This window comes from Buceros rhinoceros, unplaced genomic scaffold (assembly GCF_000710305.1).
Source record: "Buceros rhinoceros silvestris isolate BGI_N320 unplaced genomic scaffold, ASM71030v1 scaffold745, whole genome shotgun sequence".
Lineage (NCBI taxonomy): Eukaryota > Metazoa > Chordata > Aves > Bucerotiformes > Bucerotidae > Buceros > Buceros rhinoceros.
In genome coordinates, this window is record NW_010412072.1 from 48,020 (window position 1) to 62,127 (window position 14,108).

Sequence of the window (14,108 nt, forward strand, 5' to 3'; positions counted from 1 at the left end):
TCTTCCGATTCCATGTAGATCCTTGCCAGTTCCTCTCTGGATTCCCCCTTCTATACTTCCTAGTTTGACTAGCAGGCACTAGCTACGGTAGGAATACAGAAGTTCAAAACTCATCCGATAGCTATAAAAACGGCAGCAAGATGACAACAATAGCAGATGATGGTTCTGTAGAAAGACCTAAGAAACCACAGCAGTTGAAATGGAGTGGGAAATGAGTGGTTTTAGGGAGAAAGTCTCTGAATTTATTTTTAATGGCTCTTTTCTGAAAAGACTGAAAGGAACTAGATGCATTTCATTTTTTTCCCAAATACTTGTTTAAATACTAATTTTTAATCCAAGGAGGCAGTCTCCATCACAAATTTAGCTTTCAACAAATCAGCATTTACTGAAAAAAAAAGTTTCACTACCAAATTCTTTTTTTATTAGTTTTACTACAAAATTTAGCTTTAAAAAAGCTGAATTCTGATTTCATTAAGAGAACCAGACTGACAGCTCTGGACAAGTAAACAAGCTTCTTCTGATTTTCCCCATACCACTTCAGGCTTCGAAAGATCAAATCTTTAAGTAGGCTCTAGTCTGATGCAAGATCAGGCCTCAACACCAGTGTTACATTCAGTGTTCACATTCTCTGCTGAGCCCATCAACAAGAAGGTGCTTTTAGTGACTTATCCTTTGAAGTTCAGGACCTGTCTGCAAAGATCAGAGTGCCTGTGTTAGTTCTGGGATTGCCTAGATTGAGTCAAAACCTTGAATTAGATGTAGAACAGTCCAAAAATCTATTCAGTTTCCTGGAGTTATAAACGTACCCCGCCTTTTGAAAAAGGTACACTGCGAATCATCTAACCAGGTATTCAAAATCCAAACATGTAACAACAAAATTGAAAGAAGCAAAGAGAAGCAAACAGCAGCAGCTATTGTAACTATTAAACGCGTCTCAGAATGCTCAGTAAAACATCACTGTTAAATCCATAGTTCCAAAACCAAAGCTTCAGAGCGAAGATATTTAAACTGTTTGATGCTAACAAGTAAGGAGGGAAAAAATTAATTTCCAAGGGACAGCGCCTATCCTGGAGAACCTCCAGTTGGCAGCTTCGTTAACCGAGAAGTGTCCAACCTGAACATCTTTGATGAACACAACTGTAGCTAATTATAAAGAAAAAAAATCACTACATGTTTAGCAATTTAGGACTCAAAAAGAAATATGAAACTAAGTGAAATTCTACCAGAAGCTCATGTAAATTTGATCTATACCAGCATGTTCAGCAAAAGTATTAACCCATGCTAGTAAGTACTTCATTACATCTTCACAATGTTATTAGAACACAGAATTTACATCAGAACCCATTCTGCAGACTTCCATTCCCAGCACTGTGATGACACACTGGAGGAATGAGGAAACAAATCACATGGAAGCACAAATCTGGGAAGACTTGGGTTTATTTTTTTATAAGACCAATCATGGATTTGTTCTTTTATAACATAATCCTATTACCAGTCTTGCTTTCTTCTATAAAAGGACTCTAGCAACATTCTTGTCATCTCACAGAAAATAAAAATTTTGGTCGCTGTTAACACTTTAAAAGAACAACATGACAGAAATCAGTTTTCATGAGATTGGCTCCTTTCAGCACATCTGACACTTCCAGCCCAGTGCTGACGCAGAGGGCTGCTGTCAGGGGGACTCCAGCTTTGCTGCTCTACGTACCTGCTGTGTAAGGAGGCTGATGTGGCTCGGCAGGGCTGCTTGCTTTTCTGCCGGCTGTTGCAGTTCTGCTGCTACCGTGTTGGGGCTGTAACATTTGCCCTGAGAAGTATCTTCTGCATCTTTGTGCATCTTGGCTGAGCCCACATTCTGCCCACTTGGACTGTGATGGCACAAACCTACAAAACAAACATTTCAGTATGTTTAGTGAGCGGTGTGTCAGACTCTCTCAGCCTGCTGATCACAGAGATGCAAAAGCAGGTATGATACTTTCTGCAGATTCTAGGAAGAATACAGCCTTCTGTTCTTCTGGGTATTGCCTATATGAACTACTGTCAATTCCAGACCCATATTCCCTTTATCATAATGTACCTAATGGCACCTAATTTCGGAGAATATTGCTGCTGCTACGTAAGTTAAATCTATAATGTTTTTCCTTAAAAACAAATAGATCCTTTTAAATAACTTAATCAATTGGGAAGTCAGATTTATTTTAATGCTAGAAAGGTTGTCAATATATACATACAGCAACCCTAGTGGATATGTGCTGACCCCAACACACAACCTAAAGCAAATGTATACCATCATAAAAAGATTTATCAGGACTACTACTGTTAGCCTGTGTGTGGTTCTCAAAACTTTCCTAGCAGATTGCAGTCTGCATCCATAAATCCCTACAGTTTCTTTTACCTTTCAGATTCCTTACACTCTAAAGATGCAATTCTACAGTTGCATTGCTCACCTATATTCTACCCCAGCATAGTAAATTAGAGGTTTTAGAACTTGTTTTTAAAATACTCCTGGATCTTAAATCACCTTGGCAGCGCTGAAAAGTCCTAGAGAATGAGCTGCAGTAATGATTCATTCAGATATCTCTTTTTTGGAGGTCTTCACACAACTTGAAGTATTCAACAATTATGAAGTTTCATTAAAGGATTTCTCTACCTCATAGAGAAATACAGAACTGCGAACAGCACACAGACTGAGACAGGACTTCTGCTAACCAAAACTACATCAAAATCACTAGAGATAAACAAGAGATCAGTAATACAATCAAGTAAGAATTCAAAATACTTAATTTCCCAACTCTTCGCAAACAAGTTCAAAGGCTGAGTTCAAAGCTCAAGGCTGAGGGGAGACCTTAACACTCTCCAAAATTACCTGAAAGGAGGGTGTCAGTCTCCTAGGTAACGAGTGATAGGACAAGAGGAAATACCCTCAAGGTGCGCCAGGGGAGGTTTAGATTGGACATTAGGAACAATTTCTTCACCAAGAAGGTTGTCGAGCCCTTTGTTGGAACAGGCTGCCCAGAGAAGCTGCTGAGTCACCATCCCTGGAAGTATTTAAAAGATGAGTAGACGTGGCACTTCGGGACTTTAGTGGTGGATTTGGTAGTGTTAGGTTAACAGCTGGAGAAAAATTGCTTCACCAAGAAGGTTGTCGAGCCCTTTGTTGGAACAGGCTGCCCAGAGAAGCTGCTGAGTCACCATCCCTGGAAGTATTTAAAAACCAAGAAGGTTGTCGAGCCCTTTGTTGGAACAGGCTGCCCAGAGAAGCTGCTGAGTCACCATCCCTGGAAGTATTTAAAAGATGAGTAGACGTGGCACTTCGGGACTTTAGTGGTGGATTTGGTAGTGTTAGGTTAACAGCTGGAGTCAATGATCTTGTGGATCCTTTCCAGCCAAAATGATTCTATGATTCCCTGTTTCTCTGCTCAGTTAAAGGGCATATTTTGGCAAACAAGGGCTGCTTCCTGCACACCACCTTTCCAGAAGAAATTCAGCACTATTCAACCATACTCATAATTCTTGAAATGTAAAATTTCTACCTACTCCAGAACAGAGATTACAAAGTCTCTGTACTGAACTAGCAGGTTTTGACACATCCCAGAACACTCACCTGCTTTTGCAGAGGATGGTTGGGACAATCTTTGGCTGTAGATCTGAGCAGCTCTATGAAAAGATGAGAATGGGCCAGTGGTACAGTTACCGGAATGAGAATGATGTAACCCTGCCAGGCTAGATGCCTCACTGGATAATGGGTTTGTGAAGACAGAGGAGCTGTCAGGAGCTGTGCTCTGCAAAGAGGGTACTGGGGATGGTGCCTGAATCAGCCTTGGACCAACTGGAGGAGTCCACAATGAATTGTGACCAGTCATCTGCGAATTTTCAGAGGCTGCAGGCTGAGATGTTATCCGGGAATTAGTAGTTCTGTTGAACGTGGCACCAGAAATGGAGGAAGAAGCACTAGGAGGGCCACAGGGAGGTAGTTTTGCTTCAGCAGTCAAGGAGGAGATCGGTCTTTCTGGAACTACACAAAGACAATGAGCAAACTACATGACATAAAGATGCTTTTCAGGTCTTTGGATAATATCAACACACCAAAGATGTCTCTACTCAGACACATGGAAGCCAAAATCATCTCATCTACCAGCAAAAACAAGAGGCTTTACATTATGAATAACTTCTTTCAAAGCTCACCATATCTAGATGGTAATCTCCTGTATCTACTGGGATCTATCACATCTAGATGGTATCTCCCCCTCAGAAGAGCAGCTAACTCTTTTGGACTGCTCATTCTACAGTATCTTCTGGGTTTAAAAGAAAAATCTGCAGAATCTTCCCCCAAATTGGGTATTTGAATCCCTCTGTTTGAACCCAAAGATTCCATCCTTTGTTTAAAACAGCATTAAAAAGAGTATATGCATCCATTATTTTCTTCTTGATGATAATTTAAGCCAGTTCACTTACGGGTTGATTTAACTTCTTTGGATTTATAGCCTTTTAATGCTCCTTCTGCAGCCAGATCTGCAACTGAACTTTTGGGCTGACCACCTTTTATTTTTCTCACCACCTCAGGATGCTCTATAATAAAATCAAGGAATCAGGACACAGCATAACGCAAACTATGATATTAGAACGGGACAACAGAATTTAAACCTTTTTACAATGGACTTCCTTGCTAGTATTTACTGCAGACCATGTATTGATGTACTGTATTGTATGTACACATGTACTGTATTGATCATAATTGTGCTATCATGTACCGCACCATGGACTACTTGAATATGTATGGCTGGCACTGCAATTCCCTTCCACGGAACACCTAATGAGGCTCAAACATACAGATTCTGCTGCCCAGTGGGTATGCTTACTGTAGGCAGCACAGTTTAGGAGGCCTTGATTTCTCTTATCCTTTACTTTGATTTCAGGAATCTCTGTTCATTTCAAATCTCAGTGCCTTCAGTCTGCACATTCTTATTTCAGTCATGAGCAACAACATGCAGTTCCTTATAAATACTAGTCCAGATTCATCCCATTTCACTTCAGGCAAAAAGGGTAGGAGTGCAGTTACTCTAGTCTTCACATATAGAGTCAGTTAAAAAAAAAGGAGGAATTGTTCTCTTCCCATAGGCTGAAGTTAAACTGCATTTGTCTGGGCAACTAATATCAAAACTGCCTGCAAAACTTACCTTCTGGAGGCTGTTTCTCTGTCTGGTTACTGGTGTTGCTGGCTTTTGTGCTTGTGGCGTTTGTTCCTAGGAAGACACTTGCTGACTTGTTTTTGTGTGTATAAAATGTCAGCACTTCCTCCAGGTCACTTTCACTACAGTAAGAAGAGAAGAGTACATTTAAGCGAGGATTCTAAGATTTTCTGCACTCATGTAACAATCAAAGGTAAGAATTCATAAAGAGACTGAAGAGAGGAGTGGGGGAAAAAAGGACACGCCAGACAAACTAGTGATTTATTTAGTTCTGCAGGGTAAGAGTAGAAGGAAAGGAACATGCCTTGGTCAAATCTGAGATTCCCACTGAAATGCCATTTTCTTATGCAGCAGAAAATTCAAGGCATTCAGGAGCCTTCCCAAGACAAATAGAAGGCAAGTGAAAACTCCAAACATTTTTGGGGAGATCAGCTCAATAGAAAAGATTCAGTTCACAGCTAAATTTGTGAAACTTCCCCAGGTGCTGGGGAACAAGCATCTATCTTGTTCATGAGAGAACTATTTTGTCTTCATTAGTAGTTTCAATTCAGCAGTGGGGAGAAAAGAGGGAAGAGGAGGGAAGAGCTTGTTAATTAGCCAATACTGCAAGAAAAGCAAAGAGGTGGGTATTTTTGTGAATCTCACAAAACTTGCATGGATTTCTCATTTTCTTTATAAGATGAGAATTTAACTGCCACAACGTCCTAAGCATCTGCTGGACCCAAAGCAGCATCAGTTACTTGGCCATTCGTTTTAGAGATTGTGCAAGCTGTAATTCTAATTGTTTTCCTATCTAATATGCTTTCCTTTTCCTTTCAGTGTTGCCTCAGCACTAGTGAGTATGGGTACATGGCTCAAATAGACAGATTCTGCTCTCCAGTGGGTATGCTTACTGGAGGCAGCGCAGTTTAAGAGGACTTATATATGGGTATATGGATACACGGCAGAGCAAACACCGAAAGCAAGAAACATAGTGCCAATAACACTTCAAGAAAACATAACACAGAAATATAAATTTGCATAGCGGCAGTTATAATCCTTCAAAAAGTCCCCTGCATATGCACTAGTACTAGTCTTAGGTAGTCTGAGCTTTGGTAAAAGCGATATCTAAAGCTGATCCCACTAGAGTTTGGACCTTCAGGGCATGCTGCAAAGTTCACCTTTCTCTCAGACCCATGAGAAAAAAGGTGAAGAAAAAATGTAGATAATGAAAGGTTGTAGGTGGAAAGGTGCTTTAAATTTTCAAGTGAATTTACTAGCATAAGTATTTACTTCAACGTTGCACGGAGAATGTTTAGCAGCAATGGTTGTAGTGTAAGTATAACTAAAAACAATGTCATCCATGTAATATCAAAGTTACAGAGTCAATAAAACAATCCTACTTATTAAGTGACAATATTTATTAGCCACTTTCCCTGGTGTTGCATTAACTGTACTGCAGAACACACAAAGTGGAAATTCTTTATCACTCAGCAGCTGATCCAGCAAAAATCTCCAGTCCCAGCCGAGACTGTGCATCAGGCCATGATGGCATGGTAGCCAGCAACATGGAAACAGGAGAGTATGCGGTTCTGCCCCAAACACCATCTCAGCGTTTCCGGCAAAAAGCAAACTGCCCTGCCCTAGGAGGTAACCGTCGTTCCAGTGGCCAGAGACGTCAAAGTCTGCCGGGGGCCATGTAATCTGCATTTCTAGTAACATGAGTAGATGTTACGGTATACGGCAATCGGATGTCTTGTAGAATCATTCTCTTACAGAACTCTATCTGAAAAGCAGCAAGACTACTCCCGTAGCCTGTAAATCTGTTGTGGTAATGACTCCATCAATTACATTAGCAAAATGTAAAATTCATTGTTTTAATGAATTAGCATTTTCATGAAATGTAGCATTAAAAGAGACTGTGAAACCTCCTGAAATTACTTAAGAAGCCTCAGCTATCACCCACTTCTCACCAGTCACTAAGAGTGCTGTCCAAAGAGAGAAAAAAGAACAGTTTCATAACTGATCATGAAAAAGCTGCAGTGGCTGTCAACCGACGACAGAAATGCATTAAAAGGGCAGGTGAATTCTAGCTGCCCAGATATTGGCAACAGTCCTTGCCCATGTAGGCATGTCATATACCGGTCAAATAAAAGAGTCAAAAGGAATCGGGTTTTGTACTCAGGTATCGAAGACTTTGAGGACATAATTCCAGTTCACTGAGTAATTTCAGAACTCTCCACAGCTGTAATATCATTGTTTTTCACACAATGCTACAGGCCATAAAGATTATTTACGTATTTTCAAAATACATTTCCTACCAGAGTCTTTTAAGTTTAAGGCAGGTAAAGGCATGCACAGTTGGAAAACGCTGTTTTTTCACTGTGAAAGTAACTGCGTGCACTGAACTGCCTTAGCAAGCCAAATCAGAGGCTCAGATGAAGACAGCGAATCTAACTCCCTTCCTTCCTTCCTCATCGCAGAAAGTCCAGACCTGGAGAGTTCCTGAAGAGAAGCAGCAAGCATAAGATAAGTTTCTACTCTCGGAAACAAGAGAGCCAGAGCCACAACAAGTGGCTCAAGGACATCTGAGCAGCAGCCCTGGTTTCATTCTCCTTCCAAAGTACTGCTGCTTTTCTGTGGCCGTGACCCCGGCAGGGAGGAAGCCGAATTAGCCTGCTGTCAGTCAGCAGCAGGAAGGGGGTCGGCTGGGGGGGAGCAGGGAGTGCACTGAACTGCCTTAGCAAGCCAAATCAGAGGCTCAGATGAAGACAGCGAATCTAACTCCCTTCCTTCCTTCCTCATCGCAGAAAGTCCAGACCTGGAGAGTTCCTGAAGAGAAGCAGCAAGCATAAGATAAGTTTCTACTCTCGGAAACAAGAGAGCCAGAGCCACAACAAGTGGCTCAAGGACATCTGAGCAGCAGCCCTGGTTTCATTCTCCTTCCAAAGTACTGCTGCTTTTCTGTGGCCGTGACCCCGGCAGGGAGGAAGCCGAATTAGCCTGCTGTCAGTCAGCAGCAGGAAGTGTGTCGTCTGGGAGGAGACAGAGAGGCTGGGGCAGTAGCTGATTGGAGGAGAGTGCACTTGAAAGCAATCCAAGTAGGGCACGTAGAATAAACACCATACTAGAAGATTATAAAACTATGTGATAAGAGAGAACGCAGGGCAGTGCAGTTGCACTTGTATTTCAACCAAGGCTTTGTGTGCACACAAGCTGTTGTCGCGTTGTCCGTCCCAACCGATCGCAACAACTGGTGCCCACCACAACTGGTGACCCTAACAGCTGGGGAGAGACCCCCCAACACTTTTCCTCCAGCATCACAGGATGCTAACCAACCATTAACCACTAGCTAATCAAATGACTCAACTCCGCAGCAGTTTGAAATTTACACAGACCAGAGAACTACTTCTGTCTTTTGGGAATCTATTTAATGGTCAAAACATCCATTGTATGCCCTTCTCCATGCACCAGATGCTGCTGCTACAAGTGTTTGGTTGCTAGAAAGGAGAAAAGAGAAAAGGCAAGTTCTCTGTCTCCCAGCAAGAGCAGGAGCTACAGTCATTAAAGGTACCTAGCGGCCTTCAGACCAAACAGATCATCTTCAGAACAACCCCATCAGCTTCAGGTGTGGGAGCTCCGTTATCAAAGGGAATAAAATCCACTCCTACCTTGCTCTGGTAATGAAGTTCTGAAAACTTTCAGGATTCACTCCCTCCTCCTCCTCTTCCTGTTTCTTTTTTGATTGCTTCTGAACCATCTGCTCCGTTTCCTGTTAATAAGCAGTATCAGTAAGTGCCTCTATGCAGTTCCTTTAAGTTCTATGGCACAACTACAGCTCAGAGAAAACAAAAAGCAGTTCCATGGGATCTAAAAAAAAAAGTCAAATACTTATAATTTGGCTCTTTGGAATTCATTATGTGCAACTGAATGGATAAATATAGAGATCCCCAGAGACAGCATGCTAAGCATACTCTAAACTCCTTATTCCTTCACTTGACATAACTTATTAGAATTGATTTCCTGAGAAGAGGTCAAGCCTTCAAAAATACATGCTGCTCTTTCAAATATACTCTTCGCTGGGACATAAGGAAGCATGGAGGGGAAAAAAAAATCATTCTTAACAGATATCAGGGCCCTTTCCTACTTTTGCTGTCTCTGTCACAAATACAGAGTTCCTCATCATAGCTTTTATTTGAGCATCTGTCCCAAAAGGAGATATTCAGGAAGGATAGAGGGCAAAAATATAAAGTTATATTAAAGAAACTGAATCAGGGAGGGCTGCTGAGGGCATCCACACTTCCTACTGTAAACTAGGACTTCTCCTCTTGAGTTAATTTCTTTTGTCATGTAGCAAATTGCCAAAGGCTTATCTACATACCAAAAAACCACTGCTTTAGCGAAAGCGAAGAAAGTATAGCCTGTGGCAAATACACATTTATACACTAAAATATACTGAAATAAAAGATGGCAAGCCTTTGTGTGTGAGAATGGGAGCAAGCTCTCAGATATACATAATCTTTTTAGCCTGGAGAAAAGGAGGCTGAGGGGAGACCTTACTGCTCTCTACAACCACCTGAAAGGAGGTTGTAGAGAGGTGGGGGTTGGTCTCTTCTCCCATGTGACAAGTGACAGGACGAGAGGAAATGGCCTTAGGCTGCACCAGGGGAGATCTAGGTTAGATATCAGGAAGAACTTCTTTACAGAGAGGGCTGTGAAGCATTAGAACAGGCTGCCCAGGGACGTGGTGGAGTCCCCATCCCTGGAGGTGTTTAAAAGATGTGTAGATGTGGTGCTGAGGGACATGGTATAGAGGTGACCTGGCAGTGCAGGGTGAACAGTTGGACTTGATGATCTGTAAAGTGTCTTCCAACCAGATGATTCTGTGTTTCTACAATTCTAACTTGTTGACACCAGAGGTTGCATTGATACAAACATTTTTGTAAGTTAAAAAAAACCCCAAACCTTACAGGCCTCTCTGAAATACCAATATCAGCATATAAAATTTATCTGGCCAGACTTACGTTCGCTTCATTGCTTCCTACTGGTACTCTGAGCGCTCCTGCGTCAAAAGGGTCAGACACATCATTTGAAAGATAATTCAGGAGCGGGAAGAAAAAGCTGCTCTGAGACATGTCTCTACCCTTCACTATTTAAGTAAAAGTCTGGACAATATGTGATCTATTTTACTTAGTTTGCTGGAGGCAGTATTTTTTCTTCTGTGTCATTACAGAAGATACATAATGGCTAGTAGAAGTCTCCTACTAAATCTGAAGTTACAAGTCAGTTAAAGGAGTCTATCTCTTGGAATCAGACCCCAAAAAACTTCATAGCCTAAGAGTGTCTCAATGGCTTAAACATGTACATCCTAAGACCTCAGGTGATCTGTTCTCACTTGTTTTAATTGAGAAAATACATTTACACACTTATTTATCTCCACTTACACAGCTTTCTTCTGTGAATTTACTCAGGAGTTAGAAAAAAATCCTTAAGTTTAAATACAATATGAGCGAAAATTATATCCAAAGCAGCTGCATTCTTCACTCACTACAGAGCCACCCAAGAGTTTTGTTGTTACTCCTAACACAGCAATTCAGTGAACATTAGGCATACGAAGCCCTCCTTGGAACAGATTTGGTTCAACACCAACCTTGCTTTGACAAATCAAGTTGTCAGGTGTCAGTTCTGAGAAGGTATCATAAGTGAACCACCTTTGCTGACAAGTAGGAGGTGTGCACAGCAGCCTTTGAAAGCAAAATTAAACCTACTCTTGTTCTGACAGTAAAGAAATGCTAGGTGGTAAAAGAGAGGTAAAGCTGTGCTTGCAAAACAAGGATTAGCATGAAACCACTATGATAAAAACAGCATCTTCTACATCTAAAGAGGTGAATATTATTTAAATTAGGACCTACTTCTCCTTATCACTGAGCGTGCAGAGTCCCATACTACAGATAGGTAGCAGTACCTTGGTATACCACACAAATGGTAAAATACATATTTCATACTGTTCTGTATTAAATATATATATATCTCTCTAAAGAAGCATCATAAAAATAGGGAGAAACGGGAAGAGGCATTACAAAGTCCTGGAATAGAATACAAGCCAAAGAAAAAGTGGACTGCCAGTTAAATTCCACTTCATTTCAACACTTCTTTCTGCTTTTATGCACAGTCACTGGATTGCATAATGTACTAGTACCGTTGTCTATCTGACAATTTGCACAAACTACCATTACGGAATGCACAACTACGAACAGACCATGTGAATTACAGAACAGACCCTTAAAAACAGCATGCTGTCTTGTCTCTGACAGCAGCCAGCAGGAGATTCCTTAGAAGAAGAGAACAAAACCCGAAAGACCTACCAAAAGAAGAATCGAGAAAGAATTACTCACCTTGTTATAACGGATTATGAACTCGCCCAGCAGGTGAGCCAGGATACGACGACGATCGTCTAGTCTTAAACAGCGGCTGGGGAGCAGCATCCTCAAGGACTGCCGAAGATTGCCAGCGGCTCGCTTCAGAAAGCGTACCACAAGCTCCTGAAGGCAAAAGAGATGGAGTTAATGAATGAGCTGCAAAACGTGGGGAGAAGTGAGGTACTACACCTAATGACTGCCAAGAACTAAATGCACTGTCCAGGGAAAATGAGCTGACAACTGGCAGGCAAAAATACGCATTTTTAATATAGTCCCACAAATCCAGGGTGGGGGGAGAAAAATGATGGTGTGCCTTGCCTGAGGCGGGTCAGAGCTGGGAACACTTGTGGACTGTTTCCCTAAAAAGCATGGCAGATGAAACAAACCAACAAGAAAAAGGCAGCAAAAAGCAGCAACAACACACAATCACCCGTGAAGTCCAAAACCTCAGAAGAGCATTTTGAAAAAACAACCTGCAATATGTTAAAGTAGGCCTGTGATGAAGAATACTGACATTAAACCCTCTCAGCACTATCACAGGGAAGGGAATCTTGATCCAACATCTCCACTCGAGTGATGCAGCCCCATTTCATCACTTTTCATGCACATATTGTTGTCACAGCCTCTCCACAGCAACAGATGACTACATCTACAGCCATGTAATTCCAATCCCCTGCTATCTCTGTTTGACTTCTGGTAGAGGAAATACATGGCAAGGCAGGTTCTAAGGCAAGGTACATCCTGTGAGTGTTTTGAACCCTTTCTGCCTCCCCTCTGAATTTGCTTTACGTCAAGAGCTCTGCTAATGAACAAGCAGCCTCACGGCCAAACTATGGGATTTCACAGCTCGCCTCTTGCTGCCATTACTCCAGGCTGGTTTGATCTGTCATTTTAACAGTACAGTCATTTTCACAGTACAGTGGACAAAATTACTCTCAAAAAGTCAGTTTTAATTCCTACTTGGAAAGAGCAGGAGCAACATTTTCCACTGAGTCAAATGGAAAAGCTGAGATTCTGTTTAGCCTGGAGAAGACTGAGAAGGGATCTTATCAGTGCTTATCGATATCTAAAGAGTGAGGATGGGGTCAGTAACGCCCAGTGACAGGACAAAGGGCAAGGGGCACAAATAGGAACACAGTAAGTTCCATCTGAACATGAGGAAAAACTTCTTTACTTGAAGGGTGGCAGAGCACTGGAACAGGCTGCCCAGAGAGATCATGGATTCTCCTCTGGAGACGTTCAAATCCCACCTGGAGATGATCCTGTGCAACCCGCTCTAGGGGAACCTGCTTTAGCAGGGGAGTTGGACTAGATGATCTCCGAAGTCCCTTCCAACTCCTACCATTCTGTGATTCTGTGATTATTCTTGACCTACATTTTCATCTCTGAACTGCACTGGCTGTTTCCTTGCAATACACACTCAGCGAGAATACATTCGGATTTGCAGAAAGCTCAAGAGGCTACCGTACAAAGCTCTTTTAGGAAGATTTGTGAGGGGATCTGGGCCTGCATTCTAAGATGTATGTACATCCAATACAGGATGTAAAATACTGCCTAGAAAAATTAATGCAATTCAAAAAAAAAAAAAAGCCAAAACCAAACCCAACAAATATACTAGGAAGTGACTTTCTCTCCTCAGTGACTTTTACTTTTTTCCTTTTTCTAGGACGTAAAGAAGTCTCCCAAGGGCAGATGCCTGCAGAGTGTAAAACAGTACATGTGAGAAAAAGATTAACTGAATACCTGTTCAATTTGAGTAGATGTAAGCTTTGTTTAACGCAGCAGAAACCAGATACTGACAAGTAATCTTACAGAATTTTAGAGAGAAGAATTCAAAAGTAGGAAAACTCAGAGATCAGTGGAGAACCAGTGAAAGATCTGAGCAGCTGACTGTCAACCACACTCTAGGCGTTAAGAGCTGTCTATCCTGTCACTGCTCAGACGTCAGTCAGAAGTCCTACCTTTTCTATAGATTAAAAACGCAGCACTGGCAGCTGGACAAAGATAGACAACTATAACCTTGGTTGGACTTCGGTTCTTCCAAGGAAGGAAACGGACCTTGAAACTCTCCAGGTAGATTTCAGCTTGGCTTCTTATTCTGACCAACACAAAGCTTCTTACCATTTGCTCATCCTCTTTGGCGGCCCAGGCAGCATTCTGGATCTGGTCACCAGCTTCCTTCGTCAGTCGTAACTGAACATGCTGTAGATAGGCAGAGAATGCCCTGCGAGCTTGCACTTTGCTGTGGACCAAAAGAATCAGACAGCGATCTTCAGAGCAGTAACGGGAAGAGTTACAGCAGGCAGGCATAACTTACGGATCAAAGTATGGTCAGTAAGGACCTCCTAGGTGCACAAATGTTGAAGCTCAAGGGAAGGAGGGTCCCTTCACCCTACTGGTATTTTCAAGGAGACCTACGAAGATGCGGTAGGTATTGCAGGAAATACAAAATACGGCAGACACTCTCTAAGTTCTAAGATCATACCCAAAACTTGAATGCTATCCTGGCCTTTACAAAGCCTTA

At 41.9% G+C, this 14,108-nt stretch overlaps 1 protein-coding gene across 1 annotated transcript in view; it reads right to left on the minus strand.

Moving 5' to 3' along the window:
• The window catches only part of LOC104493516 (tubulin polyglutamylase TTLL5-like), a gene marked incomplete at both ends in the record, with an annotated part of 57,250 nt that extends 43,424 nt beyond the window's left edge, over positions 1 to 13,826 (minus strand). The window contains 7 exons of the mRNA XM_010136213.1: positions 1,706 to 1,881; positions 3,602 to 4,012; positions 4,453 to 4,566; positions 5,175 to 5,308; positions 8,837 to 8,937; positions 11,561 to 11,707; positions 13,706 to 13,826. Of these exons, the coding sequence (XP_010134515.1) occupies positions 1,706 to 1,881; positions 3,602 to 4,012; positions 4,453 to 4,566; positions 5,175 to 5,308; positions 8,837 to 8,937; positions 11,561 to 11,707; positions 13,706 to 13,826 (1,204 nt within the window). The remainder of the gene's footprint in view (positions 1 to 1,705; positions 1,882 to 3,601; positions 4,013 to 4,452; positions 4,567 to 5,174; positions 5,309 to 8,836; positions 8,938 to 11,560; positions 11,708 to 13,705) is intronic.
• Between the last annotated feature and the right edge of the window lie 282 nt (positions 13,827 to 14,108).